The 19,450-nt window shown below is 42.0% G+C and overlaps 1 protein-coding gene across 1 annotated transcript in view; it reads right to left on the minus strand.

Annotated features, from left to right (window-relative positions):
• Positions 1-19,450, minus strand: part of XYLT1 (xylosyltransferase 1) — a gene marked incomplete at both ends in the record, with an annotated part of 321,569 nt that overhangs the window by 220,602 nt on the left and 81,517 nt on the right. Inside the window, one exon of the mRNA XM_084216617.1 lies at positions 12,717-13,242. Within this exon, the coding sequence (XP_084072743.1) occupies positions 12,717-13,242 (526 nt within the window). The remainder of the gene's footprint in view (positions 1-12,716; positions 13,243-19,450) is intronic.

Raw genomic sequence — 19,450 nt, forward strand, 5'->3', positions numbered from 1 at the left:
ACACAGCTTAAAAGCTAAACCCCCCAAAGATGATTTGTAATTGAGACAAGAAGAAATATTATTTGTTAAGGCAAGGAGGCAGTTAAGGAGTAGTAACAACATAACTTCATTTAGTTCATCTGCTGAATTCATTTCAGTCCATCTCCTACTCTGCAGCCCCTCTGAAATCAATGGAGAATGGACAGTGTAAAATCAGTATCAAAAGAGAATTAGCATGTCTGAGCCAAATTCTGCTCATGTTCCAGTTCTGAACAATCCCTGATCTATAAAAATGCAGATTAACTTTGAGCCTCCTTAACAATCCTCCATTATGGCTAAAAGAATCAAAAACACCTGAGCTGCAATTTCTCTCAAGTATAATTTAATTTCCCCTATCTTTATTTTGACATTAAAAGAATGATGAAAAATCTCTTCATGCTATTTCTCAAGACACTATTGCTAGAAGGTGAACTGTTTACCCACACACACCACTAATTCTCCCCCTTTTTCTATGAGACTGGATCACCCTGCCCCTATTGTCACAGCAAGCACCAACTTTATGAAAGAACACCTAATTTCTGGAATGACTTTTTATGTAAACTAATCCAATATCTCCTGACACCAAATCCTTACTGTTCAACAGCACAACTTAGAGTTGAAGACAACATCTGAAACAGAATGCCTGTGCTGGCAACATTTTCATTAGAACAAAATCATTTTATAAATGCAAAGGTGAACCAGTATGGAAATTTTAATATTATTGTAAATGAAGAAGTATTTAAATGTAAAAATTATACTTGACACTGTAATTACATTGCCCCAGAGTATAATCCCAAAAGAACACAGAGACCTTTTGCCAAAGGTGATTTGAGTGTTAATATGAAACTCAATGTGGGCTCATTTTAATTACATATGTGCCTGCTGAGAACATATGATAGAGTCCAAAAAGCTAATTCATTGTCAGCATGACAGCAGGACCTAATATTAAATCTTGCACACCAAGTAAATTTTCCAGATTATCAATTACTACACAGAAATAGGACACATTGTAAAAGTGGTAATCAGCATGAAAGCAAAAATACAAAAAAATATTGCCAAACAGAGCTCAGCTCTGGTCCAGCAGGGGGTACAGGAAATCTCCAAGCAGTTCATTCTTTTTTTTTTCAAAAGCAGCAACATTCAGTTGGTCCATTTCTAACCCCACTGACATTCACAGCATTGATCCTCACTGGCACTGTAATAAAGCGGCACTGTTGTCTATAAAACTCTTTAGCAATATATAAAAGCACTTCAAAGTAGATTTTAGTGTGCTTTTTTTTTTTTTTCCTATACTTAGCCCTAAATTTTCTTCACTTAAAAGAAGTTACTGAGTGATTTTTTGTTCTCATGAGTCCCTTACAGGTTTCTGTCACTGAAAAAAATGTTATGAGTAAGTTTATAACTCTTAATGCTAGCAAGCATTTTGGTTTACTTTTAACTGTGGATTAATTCATGCATCAGTCAGTATTTTCTACAGAAAGTGCCTGGAGTGTGAGGAGGAGAACCCAGTCACAAGGATGAGCTAGCCCTGGGGAAACAAGACATAACCACAATTCTGAAGGCAGCAGAGACCCAGCCAATACTCCTAACTGCAGCTTTACCTGCCCTTCTGTTGCTTTACTGATGCATTATTAATTAATAACTGCTGAGCGTTCCCAACAGAGCATTTTAAATAACAGCTGAATTTCTTTATGAATGATTATGAATCATAAAAGTAAATCTGCAATGTTCAAAGCAACAAACAAGCCCAGGTAGGGAGCCTGAACTGCTACAAAAACTGCCCTTTGAAGCTGGAAGTTTTGGGGGCTCCTAAATGTCTCATGTGTAGTATTACACAATTTCCAGTCTAGCTTAATCCAATTAATCTGAAGAAATGTAGGATTTCCTCAGTTTTGCCTCAGCACAGGCAGATGCTGCTCGAAAGGGAGATGATGGCATTTTAGAAAAGCTGCAGGGTTGTTTTGGTTCACTGCTTTATCAAATGAAGCTACACCAGTTTAGGCCAGCTAACAATTACAGGTTTCAGTTCTCAACCCAGATAATGAAAAGAAAACTGTCAAATCACAATTACTTCTATGCAAGATTTATGCAAATGGTGAAAAATATTTCAGCAGCTCTGGAATGTATTATTCAGGGATGATGCAAGGTATTCACATTCTACTTGAATTCTGGACAAACTGACAAAGTACTGAAGGGGTACTTAGGGCTCTGTACTCTGTGGCATTGCAACTGGACAGTTTTAGGCTATATTTAGGCTACAGTTGAAATAAATTTGTAATGCTTTAAGATGAAAACTCAAAAAATGAAAAGCCTCCTACTGTTTGAATAAAATTCCAGCATTAGTTTTAAGCAAAATATTGCTGCCTTTAAGGCAGAAAGGAACTCACATTTCTATTCACTCTTCACTAGATTTAGTTACTATCTGAATAAAGATAGGAATTCATAGAAAATAGAAAGAATAACACCTTTTTTTACTTTCAGATATTAAGATGGATCATTATTCCTCCTGATGTGTTAGAAGATATTTATCAGTTTGAGTTATGAGGCCTTTCTGACTGTGAAAACTTAAACATCGATTTAATGCCAACTTAAAGACTACTAAAAGTGTAGGAGATTGCATTAGATAAATAATTTAACAATAAAAGGTATATCAAGGCAGACATTATTGCAACCTTCCACCAATCAATCACCATTTTCCATGTTTATCCAATTTTCATCTCAAGGTTCTGTATATCAAATTGCCCAGACATACACTACACAACTGAAATAACTTCATCATTGAATAAAATTGCATAGCCATTAAAATTGTCTAATATCAAGATAGCTGACATCATGTTAAATATTGGTTTCAGTTCCATAGGGTAATAAATTTTGACCTAAATCCAATCTTTCATGGATAGCTGATTCATAATGAAAAATTACTGGTTTGTCACTTTACCTTGGGAAATTTATTGTGGAAACTAATATAGCACCAGGCAGGCTTTGAAATATATGATAAGTAAAACCTCAGTTCCCTTCCTAAGCACCCTGAAACAAAGGGAACAGATTTGGTCTGGTACAAAAACATGAAACATACTGATAGCTACCAGAAAAGGAGAAAAAGAGAGAATTTTTCCTCCTTAAAGATCCTTTTGTTCAGCAAACTCCTTTAGGGAACTCAGAAAAAAAAACTTGTTATTTTTTAACAGAATTATTTCAAAGTCTCTTGATAAACAGGATTTAAAATCCACATAAATACCAAACTAACAGTAACATCCTCACCCCCATTTTTCCTCTGCATGCATCTGAAATGGAGTTAGATACCTGGGCTGAACATGACACGAGCTGTCTGAGGTGTCCCAATGAGCCTGTGCCACATCAAAGAACAAAACCCAAGTTTCCCCAGTATTAGTCTAGATCTGAACTTCTATTAGTGCTTATTTGGATGGCCCATTATATGGTGTAATGGAGCATATTCCTGCTGTCCCTCCTTACTTTAGAGCTCTTTAATAACTTCTAGAGCAATCACATTGCATCTTTCCTTTTTCTTTAAGTCATCCTTCTGCTTGAATGGATATCAGTAGAATTTTCTGAGTGATTTCAACTTTGCACATTAAAAGCCCCCTAACATCCTTGATTTATTTCCTAAAATTTTGCAGGCTGCAGCAATGTAAAGCAAATGCCATGACAACACAAATGTTTGCATATTTGGCAAATTATGTCTACAAATGCCCAGAAATGATTGAGAGAAATAAAAATGAGTGAACTTGTGTGCTAACTTCAGCCTTTTTTAATTGTAAATGATGGAGCTGAATCTAGTAGGATTTCTCACTAAGATTTCCTTTTTGATGACCAGGTTAAGAATGCCAGAGATGTCTGAAGCTCCCTTGTAATATTCCTCATGAGCCTGTCAGAAGTGATTTTCTCATTTGCTTTTCAGGGATCTGAAAGGCAGAACATTTTCAGAATCAGAGCTGCCATACAACTGTTCTTATTCCCAAGTGCTGGATGGATGGGCTTTGCTTTGGACTATGAACTTCCACAGAGTGGTAAGACAAGAACCCCTGCCTCTTTATCTTTGTTTGCTCCTATAAGAACAAAGTTGCCTTGTTTATTTCTCAGTGAATTTAAAATTTTGGTGGTAGAATTGAATAGAGACATTTTATGGTTCACTGTTCAAGGTTATAGAATAAATTTACTGAAGTAAGACATCTCTTAAGAGGGGTCTGCAAAGCTACTTTATTACATCAGTTACACCTCTAGCCCGCTTTGCTTTGAGCACTTCACAGGAAGCTTGGCTTTGTGAGCACCTCCTGGTAAAAAATTACAGATTTGTTTACAAAACCACTTCAGCTCTATGTAGCCTCCCTCAGCTCTGGCTTGGCAAGTCTAGTGTGTGTTATACAGAAGTCTTTTCCACAATGTCTCCTGGTAGCTCTCCTTACAATTAATCTCAAACACACCTCTCTCCTTAGCCATTTGTTTCTCTGACAAGGTGGCCAAATGAGCCAGGCTGGGTTCTCCTGTCCAGCTTTCCCTGCTGTAAGGGGGTACATTCCTCACATTCTTTTCAATAAATGACCAAAGAAAGTGACTGCCTCAGACAGAGAGAATGACCTGGGGACAGATCCTCAAACCTGCTCAGTGTCACAGGGAAATTCTTCCAGAGCACCTACGCCTCAGTCCCATGCCCAAGAGAAAGTACAAATGGGTAAAACATATATTGCAGTAAATTTCTCTTTTGAACTTCCCTTTTTCTCTCTACTATTCACTAAATTGCCCAGAATGAATCACAGCCCAGAAATAGATGCAGAACATGAAAATGTACGGTTCTGTTTAGTCATGCTCCTGTCGAGCTCCACACGACTGTGCAGCACAGTAACACACACAGAGCTTCAGCCTGAGAGAAGCAGGGATTGCCATGCTCCACTGCACAGCAATATCCACCAGCTGCCTGGAACCCTCCATTTGCAATTAAAACCACAGGTGAGTAAGCAGCCAGGCTGCTTAAGCTGCTGTTTACAGCCAGTCACCAACAAAGTGTTTCTCTTACAACTTGTAATGAGTTACAGAAATAAATCAAGACTTCAACAAAACACTTCCATTAGTATGGGCAAGAAAGTCTCCACAAAAGAGACAGAATCACCTTGCAACAAAGAGAATCATATAAACAATTATATTCTAGTTACACTGAGGGCTGCCCAGAACTTCAGCTGAGTAGTGAGGCTTCCAATGAGATTTGTAGAAAAAGATCCTTTTGACTGACAGCTCTTCTGGAGGTGCTCTCTGACAGGACCTCCAGCTGTTGCAGACTGCTGGGGGAGGTTCAGGTTGGATGTTAGGAAAAGGTTTTTCACCCAGAGGATGGTTGGGCACTGGACCAGGCTCCCCAGGGAGGTGCTTAGGGCTCCAATGCTGACAGACCTCAGGGAGTGTTTGGACAGTGCTCTCAGGCACAGGGTTCTGTTTTAAAAGGCAAAAAGCAATTCAGGCCTTCAGAAGAAATCCTACAAATTTTACAAATTGAAAGCACATAAAATTGCTATGCAAATTATTTTCCAGAGACCACAGAGTTCGAGTTACTAGACAATGATTTTCCTGAAGCATAATTTTGTTCTTTGGCTTAAATCTTCCAGAATTTTTACAGTAACATCTGTGGATGAGGACAAATGGGTGAGCCCTGAACACAAGAGTTGACAGAGATCATTCAGCCTGCAACAAGCCCTTTAAGAAAGGACTGAAAAATTCTTTGCCCTCCCTGGGGGGTGGTGAGAAAGCTAGAGAGGAAAAATGATGGACGCTTGCCATGGTCCTTTCAGTAGGGCCAGGACTTTAAACCAATATCTTATTTTATAGTAAAACTGTAAAATGCTGCAGACTTTACTGTGCATTCAGCTGAGCCTGATGGTGACAGCAGTAGGGACTGGGAGATGGGAGTGCTCTGTTCCTCCTTACAAAGGTGCCAATCAGGAGTAACTTATTTGACACAACTAAGTGATAAATCAGTGAGGTAGCTGGATACTAAAATAGTGTGAGCAGTGAATCAGGGCTATTCAACTTCTAACATGCTCTCAAACTATCAAAGACAAGCATTTACTTAGAAGACTAAATATACAATGAGCAATTTCAAAATCTTTTTCAAGGTTGCTCAGCTACGGATTTTTGTCATTCAGTTTTTCTATGGAAGTCATGATTGCCCACGGAGAAAAAAGATGGATGTTTTAAAACTACCTTCTGCATAAGAAATATTTGCAACAGAAACAAATTATGGTTTGGAATCTTAAAATGGCAATAATGTCCTGTAAGATTGGCTTCCTGCCTAGATTGCTGGCATTTTAATTCAGAGTTAGATCTCTTAAACAACTCTTCCTCATTTCCAGGGGAAGCCATTACAAACCAGTGATCTCATAAAGCTCAGTGACTCCCGAAATACATCAAAGAAATGTACCTTTTTAAAAACCTTCCTGAAACAGGGTGCATTCCCTTTAATTATATTTTTAATACAGTAACAAACTCTGTATATATTCAAGGCATTATTTCAAGAAGCCACAAAACAGAAAAATTCTTTGCCTCGGCTCAGGAGGAAGAAATTAAATGTCAATAGTTTCCCGTCCCCCCCAATTATTTTAAAAGTAATACACTCAGTGCCACTGGCCTCAAACTAAACTGTGGCAGCCTCGAGCTGCAGCTAGCATGGCATTTCTGGAACATAACACTTCCCCATTCTCAAAATAATAGTTCATCAGCTGCAGACTCCCATGAAAACTGAGTATTTGCTAAGTAATGGTACTTGGAGAAGTGCAGTGGTTAGAGAGACAGAGCTGAATCTGTGCTCCTTTGTCCTTGCTGGCATTTTGGGCTTCAAACAAAGAGCAAATCTAAAAGCTGCCTGCTTACAATTAATATGTTACACTGACACCCTGACACAGTTTTGTTATGGTTGGAATGTCAAATTAGGAAAGAATAACACTGAAGCTTAACTCAATCTCAGTCCAGTACTAATGTACACAGCTGCTTGCTTAGCATTGAATAAAATTAAGATAATTAGATGTCATGTTTCCTCTTCAGGGTCTGTCTGCTAAAATCATCATAATGGGTCCACTCCAGAGGTCCAACAACAATTTTATATGAAAGATATTATACATGAAAAAGAGTAGGGCTCAAATGTTCTTTGTACAGGGGGAGGCTGGGTTTGGTGCTTTTGTTTTTTGTTGGGTTTCTTGGCCCTTCTGATTCTTCTCCCCACTCCCCCAGCTCATACCTTGATATGAACAATTTTCTTTAGCCACAGTTGTATTTGACTTCCCCCACCAACACTGTCCGCACATTTCAGGATCACTGGGAAGCATTAATGATCACTTAAGTACTTTTCTTTCATCTCTGTACATACACAGTAATCTTTATCAAAATACTCACTGAGCTTCTGGTATCCTCACACTCTTCCCAGGAGGTTTGCAGCAAGGACATACTCAGCCATTATCCCCTCCCACGCTTGCCCACTCTCCCCCTTTAATGCTCCATAAAATGATAACATTTTCCAAAACAGGGGCTTGGTGAGAACTAGGACTGCTGACAATAAATTTTCCATCCCTTCTGCCCCCCACTCCTGGTGTCATGTATTGCTCCCAGCATTTCCTTGAGATGCCACGTGCCAGGTGATTTCTGCAAGTCTGCTCTTGGGGACCAATTCTGCAGCCTCCAGACCCACAGGTGATCAGACAGGCCTAACGTGACCAGACAGTAGCACCACTCATTTTTCTCCTGGCAGTGCCACAGCTTCACTGGTTTTATTAGAGTTGGTTCTGCTTCACACATGTTAAGGGGAGAGACACATCACTTATTTCATAAATTCATTTAGCCTAAAATGCAAGTACTGAATTTTGAAACAGCCCTTTATAATGAAAGCAGTGCTGGAAACATGGTTTCCAGAACAGAACACAATCTCTGTACACGGTGTAATTACATCTTAGCATTCTGCAGAATACCAGTGCATGGCTTAAATGCTATTAATTGTAAGCAGTTTTGTTCCACAGAATGTTGTTTGCTGATAACTACTCAATTAGGGTTATTTTGCAATTAGTCTACTCACAGTAAATTTACTGCAACCAGAGTCATCTGCGGTGCAGCAAATTAAAATGCTGTCTGGGCTGCATGTGCAGTGGCTCTTATATGCTCCTTAAACTGTGTACAGCTCACCACAGTGATTCTGTCACACTAACAGATTAACACACAGGAAGGCAGCAGCAGCAGCCAATGCCATTTGGAATCCTGAAACCAGCAGAAAAAGACAAATCTGGGGTTCAATGATCTGTAGATCAAACCCAGTGAGTCCAAAAATGCACTGCCAAAAAGTTAAAAGCTAAACAAACCACACATTTATATGTCACTGTGTGCATACATGCATATTGAGCAGATGAAATCCTCTATTTGCTTCATTACAGCTCCCATTCTTTTAAAATTCTGTAGAGGATGCTCTCATTTCCATGCCTTGAAGAACAGCTCTGCTCCACCCCAAAAGTATTTGGCATCTTGTGGCTTCTCCTCTCCCTCCCTATGAATCACTCCTCTTTCTGCTGAGTGCTTTGTAGTCATCAGATAAAAACATTATGGACATTCAGATTGCTATTACCTGTGTGTTGCTCAGTAAGCAGAGCTCCAGAGCCCTTTTCTCTCAGTTTGAAAACCAAAAGGTTGTGTTTCTAAAATAAAATGGAAAATTTTCTTCTCAGCAGCCTCTAAGAAGCTGAAAGCACTTGCTTCAGTGTGCCAGAGCAACATTATCAATAAGTAACCAGGGAGAAGGCAGTCTGATCTGCAAAAATTCTTTCAGTGCTGATAAATTATTTGGAATGAGGGAAGCTTGATTATTGTCCACAGCTTGCTCATCCCTGTACCATGTCTCCTGGGACCAAAGGAACTCCCCCAAAGATGCCTGTGGGTATCTTCTCAACCTGCACAGGACTGGATTTGCTATTTCCTCCTCTAATCTTGAGCCTACACTTCCCCGCTCACATTTGCTGAATGCATTTTCCCCAAAACACACTTCTGCAAAGGCCAAACATTCCCTTCTGAGCCAAGGGAGACCTGCAAGCTGCCCCTTGCCCTGCTCTCAGCCACGACTGGGTAAGGCTGCACCTAAAGCCTGTGACACCAATCTCCTGTGCCATAGCATCTGTGTTGTGTTTTTAGGACCAGCTTGCAGGGAAATGCCAGCTCACCTGCTCTGCAAGTCAGGTGACTGCTGAAGGTGCCATGTCCTGTTCTACTGCTCCAGCAGCCGTGCCCCCAGAGGGACTGCAGCCCTCACGGAAATAACACCTGCACGTCAGGCAGGGGACATCACGCTCTTCATTTTAACAATCCTTCCTTTTATCACTGAACATCCTGATAATCAACTTCCTTTGCCTGTTGCCTTTGGAAACAATAAAACACTTTAAAAAGTAACAGCTGGTATGATCCTGTTCTCCTTGATAAGCACTGAAGTGAATGTATCACTTAACATTTATGACAATCCAGCTGGATGGAGTCCTGTCCATGATTGATAGCTACACTTAGCAGTGTCATGGTTTTGATCAGCTGAGACAAGATCCAAGGGGATTAAAAGCTGGATGACATCTCAATGGAAACCACAGCACTGGGAACACGTTTATACGTTGGGATAATGGATGAATGTGCTGCTCCAATGCATAAATATTTATACTTCACAGTTTTGCTGAAAACAGACAGGAAACCTTTGTTCAAACCAAACTGATGGGAACAACACTCACATGCTGAACACACAGGCTCAGACCCCAGCTGTGTGACTGCTGCTGAAAAACACCAGATCACTTTTTTAGTACAACAAGTGCCTCTACCCACATCTACCCCTACCAGCAATCCCGCCAACGGGGTGTCCTACATCCCCAAAAGCTGATGTGCAGTATTTCACAAACATCCCCAAAAGCTGATGTGCAGTATTTCACAAACATCTCCCATAACCAAGCCCAATTCCTTTCAAGGACCAACAGAGTTGATGAAGTCACTTTCCATGAGGGATGGAGTCACTCTGTGAGTAAAGAACAGCAGTATTTATGTTCTACAGTGGGAGGAGAGATATGGGACCACAACACACTGAAACACAGACGATGGATCTTTAGCAGGCCTATAAAATTCAAGGGATCTACCAAATTCTATACATACAAGGCCTTCCAGTAGGCACTGGGTGCCTTCAGTTTTGGGGTTCCCCCATGCCTGTCTTGACAGTTCTGTATTCAAACATTTGGGAAATGATGTCAAGGTCTGCATCTCCTCCATAGGTTTGGTGACCCAATCTTCTTGTGCACTGGTGCTTCCTGCATTAGCAGCTCATCTCCCATTCCATATGCACTACCACTTCTCCACAGCAAGCTCCCAAATCTGCTCTACAGCAACCTTGTATGGAACACAGGATGTCCAGACTTTCTGCCAAGGAAATCTGGCAGCTGAAGTGGTTAACTTCAGCTGTCAGCATAGGCAGGAGGAAATAACCTTGAGGCAAAGAAAAATCAACATTTTCCATATGCATCCATCTGGCTAGGCTAACCTGCCTCTCAATTATTCTTTTTCAACAAGTGTCACCACTTAAAATAAAAAATTAAACTAAACTCTAGCTCAGCAAACCTAAAAATTTTAGGCACAATCTTTATGCACCTAATATTTTAATGTGGTATATATCCATACCACAGGATTTTTTCCTAAATTAATCACATTTGGACATTTTCATCATTTTTCTAGACGTATTTGTAGCTCCCAGTTTTCCTGAGAATTTTACTCTGATATTACAATGGAAGCATTTATACCACTGTGATATGCTGAAAGGCTTCAAGTGTAAAATGTTCTTGGGTCTAAGAGCATACTATTATCCTGACTTCAGGGCATAAGAGATAAATCCTCTACTTAGAAAAGAAGCAGTAAATATTTATTGAGAAACCTATTTTTAAGGATGGCACTTGTTTAAAACTTCTGGAAAGTCACTCTGCATCCCTGGGACACAGATTACCAAGCAGGGCATGGAACCAAGGGCGTGTGCAAAATTGCACAGCTGCAGTGTCTGCCCCCACTAATGACAACACACCTCCCAGCTCTGGCCAGGACATCACTCCCATATTTGTGTATGGGATACATTTACCTACACAAGATTTACAGCATCAGTCCCATTACTAAGACATCTTCTAGATCCCAAAAGTGTAGGGCAGTGTCTGCAAGGTGCTGGCCTCCCTCAGCTGTCTCACAGACCACAGTGCTGCCTTTACTGTTCCTCTTCCCTTCTTCCCACTGGACACCATGTCTTCTGCCTGCTCCATTAACTGTCTACAGTGTCTGCCCACCCAGCTTAACAATTTGGAGTATTACCATGATAAGAAAGGGAGAAAAAACACCAAAAGAGACATGGTAGAAAACCAAAACAAACAGTCACAGATGCACTGGGGTAGGGAATGGGGGTGTTCAGGCCAGTCATCCTGGTATGATGCACCATCTAAATTAAAAGCCTAGGAATCTTGTTACAGGGAGATGTGGTTTTTTGGATACATTGTCTGGGGCAGCTCCTCTTTTTCACTGTCTGTGCAGGGAATTTAACCTCCTAATCTCTGCAATAGCAATGCTATCCTTCTGCCTACCACACTGAAATCACCCTGCATAACCACTGCCTTGTGATGGTGCAGTAAACAAGCCATTAGAGAATGCTCCCAATGAAAGGAACCAAATATCCCCTGGTTTCCATGGATCCCCATGTTTATTCTACAGTCTCAAAGGAAGACCTATTCTCTAGTTTATAAATCCCATCTGCACTTTCAGCTTGGACAAAGACATGGCATATCCTCCTGTGCATGGCCAGTTACAGGGTGGGGACTCTGGACTGTTAAATGTATAAACAAATGCTGCTGTGGGTAATGCTGCTCCTTGATCAATACCCACTTTGATCAACGCTATTTTACTCTATGTAGATCTTACAGCTGGATGAACAGTGGCACATGAAGCACTCTTTGAAAAGTAGAAAAAGGTCAGCTCAGACATGCAACCTGACAGCAAGCTGAGAGGTAACTTGTGATCTGAGGGCATAGAGAAACCAAAGCAACAATCAAAGCTTGGCTTAGGCCAGCAGAGGTAACTGACTTTCCAGCAGTGATTTTGAAAATAACTTTTGCTGATTCAAGAACGTTAAAAATTGAAGTCAGCCACAAAATTGGATTTTTCCCAGTGCTTTTGGAATTTTTTTCATATACTTCTAATAATTACCTTGGTTATCAACATGCTTAGGACTCCACTGTGGCAGAAAAATAGCCATACAGCTATAACAGCAATGCCACTCATGTACTGGTTAGCAAAAAAGCTCCAAAATCCACAATGGCTGTTCTCTGATTACCAAAAAGCACACAACTCCTGCACTGTGTGGCAAGATCCCTATTCTTCTCTGTGTCTGTAGATTAAGAACTAAAAGAAACAGGAGTAGCAGCTGACTGCCTAGATCACATTGTGCAATAGAAATCTGGTGGAAGTGAATTCTACAGGAATCCACCAGGGATCCTGTGACATCCACATTATTCCCTTGTTCAAAGGGAATTCAAAGCCTCCCTTGTTTTTGTGGGCCAAGCCCATTACACATTCCTTCAATAAAGCCATTTCTGTCAGCAGAAGGCCATTCCAATTACGCAGAATGCTTCCCCCAAGACAGTGTTTGACATCTCCATCTCCCAACTTACCCTCCAGGGCGCAGAAACGCGTCACCTGCTCCGGCATCAGCTTCCCCAGCTTGTGCTGGCAGTACACGTCCGCGATCTCCTGGCGGCACTGCTGGGACTTGGCGCGGGACATGGCCGAGATCGCCTCCTTGCCCGTCACCTCACACTTGGGGGGCTGGTCGTACTTCAGTTCAGGGGAGCTGATCTCGAGCTTCTGTAAAAGCTGCTCTGTGGGAAACCTGTCAATCTCCTTCAGGTTGTTGCTGTTGCTGCTGTTTTTTCCCAGGTGATCGCTGAACTGCACCACCTCGTTGGAGTTCTTCCCCAGCAGCAGGTTCTCCTTCATCTTTTCCTCTTCCAGCTTCTTTCTCAAGTGCTCCTTTTGTTTGCTGAGGGGTTTTTTCACCAGCTCAGACTGGTGTTTTTGTCTCTGAGTCCTGGGAGCAAAGTTACTGTTATCAATAGTTTCAAAGTCCTTGGGGACTGAATTTTCATTATTGCTGTCTGTTCGCATTTTCTCTTTCGGTCGGTGGGAAAAATAGCCATCCTATAAATGGGGAGAAAAATTACACTCATCTTACTAAACAGTCACATCCCATGCATGACAAGCATTTCTTACATGACAACATAGATCAATTACAATCCAACACACTGCAGAAGACCCCTGTGTTGGGGTTTGCAGCAGACAGAAGCTCGGAGGCCTCTGGGGTGCCCAAGTCACCTGCACTGGCATCTCTTCTTCACTGGGCCAGAGTCCAAGCCCTGTCTCAGATGGAGCAGGGAGGTTTTACACAGGTTTATGAGCAGTGATTAACCAGACACTTCACCCTGACACCATTAAATATCCATGAGAAAACAGACACAGGTTTCAAAGGAGCAAAAGTAGGTGCTTCAGTGCTTTCCTTCACTCCTTGTGATTAACTATCACAGTTTGGTAACCCAGAACTGCCTCACTGCTCTGCAGAAAGCAATGACTACACCTGACTACAGCCTGAGCTTTCTTTCAGTGAAGTAACTTTGCCACAAAACAAATCCCTCCCAATTTTTCCCTTTTTTTATTTTATTTTTGAGTTCCTACATGTTTGAACCCTCCCTGGGAAGGTCAGAGTCAGGCTCAGGTGTCAGCTCTTAACCATTATGTTCCTCCTCTGATGCTCTTAGATAAATACACAGCCCATAACTTTGCAACATTCAAAATTTATCATAAAAAGAAAAAGGAATAGACCATGTAAAATATTTGTCTGCATCAGGGATGGGTGAGGTTGAGCTGCCTTTGCTCCAGCTGTGAAAACTTATGGGGGACACAATTTTGAGATCTGTGGATATGGAAATATCTCTGTTTGCAAAAGTGAACAGTAGCAGATAAAATCAATGATGAATGGTTATTAAAACATCTGAAGACAGGAGTAAAAATGTTGATAGACCTTTGGAGTCTGTCCTGTTTCCTTTCCACTTGCGGAGCACAAAACCAAAAAATCAGACTGGGAAATGACAGCATCACTAATGATGACTGATGAGAGCATCTTTTAGCACCTATCAACCACATTTTGTATTCAAAACATTTTATCAGCATGAGCTAATTGTTTCTCACACCTCTTCTGGGAGGAACTATTTAACAGTCAGGGTTTGCAGATAAAGGAGAGAGATAATGACTTGTCCCAGGCCATGCAGGGAGTCAGTATCAGTTTGACCTCTGAAGCTCAGCAATGGGAAATGTTTAAATAGCTTATTCATTAGAAGAAGTTGTTTAGTGAGTGAATAAAATGTTTCTCTCTCCATGAAAATGTCTAGTTTGCAATGAGTTTGAGCTGTCAGACACAGATGAATGCAAAGGAGCTTTAAAAAAACCCAACACCAGACAACAACTCATAAACTAAAATCCAAACATTTTTCAAACAAACAAAATACTTCTAGTTTGGGGAGAAATATTTAAAAAAAATATATTCTAATGTTTAAGTGAAAGCATGAAATCACTTTCTTTTCTCAGACTTACTTTAAGGAAAAGAATAGCATTTATACAGAAACAGGTTCATTTAAATAGAAGAAGACTTTCAGGATCATGAAGCCCATTAATCTAGCACTGCCAAGTCCACCACTAAACCATGTCTTCTAGTGCCACACCTACACAGCTTTTAAATCCCTCCAGGGATGGTGACCCCCACCCCCTTCCCTGGGCAGCCTGTTCCAGTGCTTGACAACACTTTCCATGAATAAATTTTTCCTAATATCCAATCTAAAGCTTCCCTGGCACAGCCTGAGGTCACTTCCTCTTGTCCTGTTGCATGTTACCTGGGAGACAGGACCAACCCTGACCTGGCTGCAGCCTCCACTCAGGGAGCTCTAGAGGGCCATAAGGTCACCCTTGAGCCTCCTTGGCTCCTTCATCTCATCCTCATAGGCTTTGTGCTCCAGCCCCTTCCCCAGATTTGCTGGTGTTCATTGAAAGCCAACGAGAAACAAAATAAACAAAATATCGTTTCAAGGCAACCTTCATTCCCAGGAACGACCAAACAAAAATAAAAAAAATTACTTTCAGAGCCTGGCTCCCACCACTTGTCCTGTATCCATCTTCAATGGATCTTCAAAGAAAAAAAACAACTCTGTCTTCTTCAATAAACCTTTTCTAAGGTCTCTAAGGCAATGCCATGACAGAATATTTCTACGTATCTTGGCAACATTCTCTCTCACAGGCTGACTCTTGCTAAATGATTTTTGTCTTCAAATTTAAAAAAACAATCCTAATCTGTAAAGCAAATGCATGTTATTAAAAGGGAACTGAAGAGAGAGGAGATTTGCAATTGGCTCTTCACAGTAATTCTTATCACCCACAAAGGAGAGCCCTAGCCTGGCCTGCCCCAGAGCAACAGGCGCACACCTCCCATGTCCTGGGGAGCGCAGAGCCCTGCCCGCTCTCCTGCTCCTTCCAAACCTCTCTGGAGCATGGCAAAGTGCCAAAAGATGAGGTGTGGGCACCTTCTTGTTTCACACAGCATCTGACACTACACTTGTGTGAAGTTTCAACGGAAATCTTTGCTCCCCCGTTTGCCAGCCCTGCAGCAGTGATCCCACCACGCTGGGACAGAGCACAGGGCTGGGATGAAACCTCCGGAGAAAAGGCAAAGCAAACAGCACATTTACTGGTGTATGGTTCACCTCTTTAAACTATTTTCCTTCTTCAAGTGCTTTGCCCCCTCTGGGAAATGCTTCTCCAAGTCTACATGCTGGAATCTGAAATAAACAAATGAATTCTAAATGCTTCCAAGGCAGACACAACTCTTCCCTGGCTGCAGGGACAGTGAACACCACAAAAACTCCCACCACACAGGTGTCTGCAGGGACATCACTTTGGGAGGAGCAGGGACTAAAAATAAAGCAGGGTCTGTACAAGTGTAAAACCAAGAGCTTTAGATATACATTGAAACATAAGGACATGTCACAAATACCCCAGCCTCATGCAATCTCACGCCTGTTGGTGCAAGTGTTAAATGCCACAAAACCTGAAATCTCCACCCACCTTTGATCTGCATTTCCCTCTCGATTGCTTTCACCAAAGCCAAGTGTGATTTTTACAGTACAATGATTTCAAGACAGGCTCCACACGTGAGAGCAGGATGTACACATTTGCAGTGCAGAGGAAATGAAACTCAGCACTCCCAGCTTAGAACAGCAGCAGCAGCTGCTGACAGTAAGTTGTGCTCATTCATGAAGTTCAGGGCTACAAGCAAAAAGCAGCACATCAGGTGTTCAGCTGGCTACAAGAAACGGGTTTTACTTCCTCTGCAATACTTTATTTTTACAGTGCTGGATCAATTGCAGATTTTATTTGTCACAGATGTCTAAGACACTCAAGACAGGGCAGAGTCATCTCACAGAGAGATGATCTTGAAACCAGGCAATGCCAGTTCTGACAGTACCATGGGGAATACATCAGCAGGTTCACGGTCTGAATCAACATCTATTACAACTTTTATCAGGCTATTTGTTAGCAGCACCTCCTTATCTCTGTGCTTACAAATCACTGAAAAAATGGAAGGCCATACCAGGACCACATGAGAAGTGTAAGCCCTTATGTGTCCACAGCCAAAGATGAAAGCAGTGTTTTCAAACCGACACCTAACACTGCTGTTGAAAGCACCATCTTTGCAACAGAGCAATTCTGTCTAGGCATAGACCAGAAGAGGCTAGATCCAAAATCAACTCATTTGAGAGGCTACCTCATTACATTTATTACAGGTGTCACACACAACACATGCCGCCCAAGAGCACATCTTTCACCTGTGCCTTTCCTGCAGTCCTAACCTGTCAGTGTAAAGCCACCCCCTCTCACCCAATCACTCCATGCCCCTGCTCAAAGTCCCTCTCCAGCTCTCTTGTAGTTGTGTCAGGGACTGGAAGATGCTATAAAGAAACCTCTGGAGACTTTGCAGCACCATATTTCCAAGATGAAGTGTGACACTGCGGATGTCTATCACAGAACACAGGCCTAAGAGAATGATTGCCACAAGCAGAAAAGTTCTGTCCTAATCCTGTCTGGTTCTCAGAAGACACAAGGAGAGGTTAACTGCTGGGTGCTCAATGGCCAGAGCCCTGGCAGGGAGAGTTTTAATGACTGTGGGGCCTCTTCTGAGCATGCAGTTCAGGAATAACAAGCAAATACTCCAAAACTGGGAAAGAACAGTCTGTACCCAGGAACATGCATGAGATCACTGCCAATTACATACTGATTGCCATTGATGTTAAAAATAGTATTATAATATTAATGCAAAAATCACATTTTAAGCTCAGAGCCATTTAATGTAATGTGAGAATTAGAATTCTGCTCCAAATCCCACTCCCTGTTGAACACACAGAATTTAATTCTCCAAACTCCACTTCTGGTGTGTTTTTCAGACACAATGTATGCTCTTTGGTGTATTAGCCACTTCATCTGCAGTGATTGAGGGTCTGGGGCATAGGTACTCTGAGCTTGATTGAATTCAAAGTCCCATCTATCTCAGGAGGGAAAGCCTGGGTTTCTGCAGAGACTTTGCAATCTACTGAGGAAACCATGGAATAAATTGCTGCTGTCACCTACTACAGACCCAGCAACAGCTGCTGCTGCTTGCTGCACCTAGCACAAATACAGAGAATTTGGAAGAATTTCCCAGCTGTCTGTAATGACAAATGGATTTTAATGACAGCCTGTTAACACTCTCAGAGGCTTTTGCAAGCACAACCCACACCAGTTCAGCCAGACCCCAGGTAAGTTTGCACACCTGCAGACTGCCTCTCTTCACATTTTGCTTGCCTATATTTGGAAGACACATCTGTCAGCTATATTTGCATCCAAGCTAAGCACGTTCAAGCATAAACATGCATTTGGGGTTACCCAGGTCACAAATTCTGCTGTTCTCTTTCAGGTATAGTTCTGTATCCTGCATGCTAAAGGCCGGAGGATAAAGATAAAGACCATGGCTCCAAGAGTGGGCACAGGAAACCTCCAACAAGCCAGCCCTTTCTCAGCAGGGCATCCCACTACAAAGCCATGAGGTACAGCTCACAGTGTCCCACTGCCCCTGGAAGGAGTTCCTCTGCCAACAGCCTGCATTAGGCAATAGGACTGGTAATTTTTGCAACACACAAAAAGCCAGCACTAGACCAATTCCAAATCTGCTTCCAGAGAGAGAACCTAATGTGCCTTTAAATCAGCAGAGACCCAAACATCAGCAGACAGGGCTGCACCAGCTCTGCAGACAGCACTGGCACACTGACAGCGGCTGAGGGATCCAGCTCACCAAAGCCAAGGGAAGAGCCCACAGCAGGCAGGCAGGCAGGCACTGCTCCAGCATCCCTGCACACACCTGAGGAGGGACAGTGCTGCTGGGAGGCTCCTTCTGCTCAGGCTTTGTAGGGAACCTAAAAGAAAACCCTACTCAGCTCACAAAGGCACACAATAGCAGCTTGCATTTATCTGCCAGAGGTGTTCATTGCATTGTGCAGAGCACTTCCTCCTGACAGTAAGAAAATGCTCCCTTCTTAGGAGAAGTTATTCACTGTACAATTTCTTTATCAACAAAGTCCTATAAATACTATAGAGATGGCTGGACCATGTGCAACCAAGGCCTGAATGGCAAATGTTCACAGCTACAGTTTATCTGACAACTCATTTTCTCCCCAGCATGGAAGGATTTGCTGTCTTTTTGTACTGAGAACACATTCCCATCTTCTTCCTCTGGCAAAGGAAGAAGATGGGAATGTGCCTCTCAGAGACACAGCAAAACAAACCAGAAATGTGCACATGCACACAGAGAGCAACAAAAACACACTAAGATCTTTCTCCAAATACAGAGTAGTGGAGATGCTGGCCTTGAGGACCAGCTATAAAGCCAACACCTGTACTATAAAACTACATCTTTTTCCTCCTTTCACATAATAAAGCACCCAATTATTGACCTCCTGTGAAAATATGCAATGCCTGGGCAGTCATGCAGATGACACACAGCTGAGGCCCCAGAGCTGGGGCAGGAACTTGCTGCTTTGCTGGGGTGAGCTGCTCAGGATCCAACCAGCTCACAGCTCCCAGAGGTGGGGAATAGCTTCAAAATCTGCATCTCATGTCAAAACCTCAGAGACCTGGTCAGCTTTCACAGGACCATCTATTTTATCTGTCTTGTGACAGAGAAGAATTTAAACACAACTATGAAAAGATAATTAAAACAAGTTTCTGTTCAATATTAATCACAGCTGTGACATATTAGTTGGTAGTGCTTGTTAAT

This window comes from Fringilla coelebs (assembly GCF_963513975.1).
Source record: "Fringilla coelebs genome assembly, chromosome: 16".
Taxonomy (NCBI): Eukaryota; Metazoa; Chordata; class Aves; order Passeriformes; family Fringillidae; genus Fringilla; species Fringilla coelebs.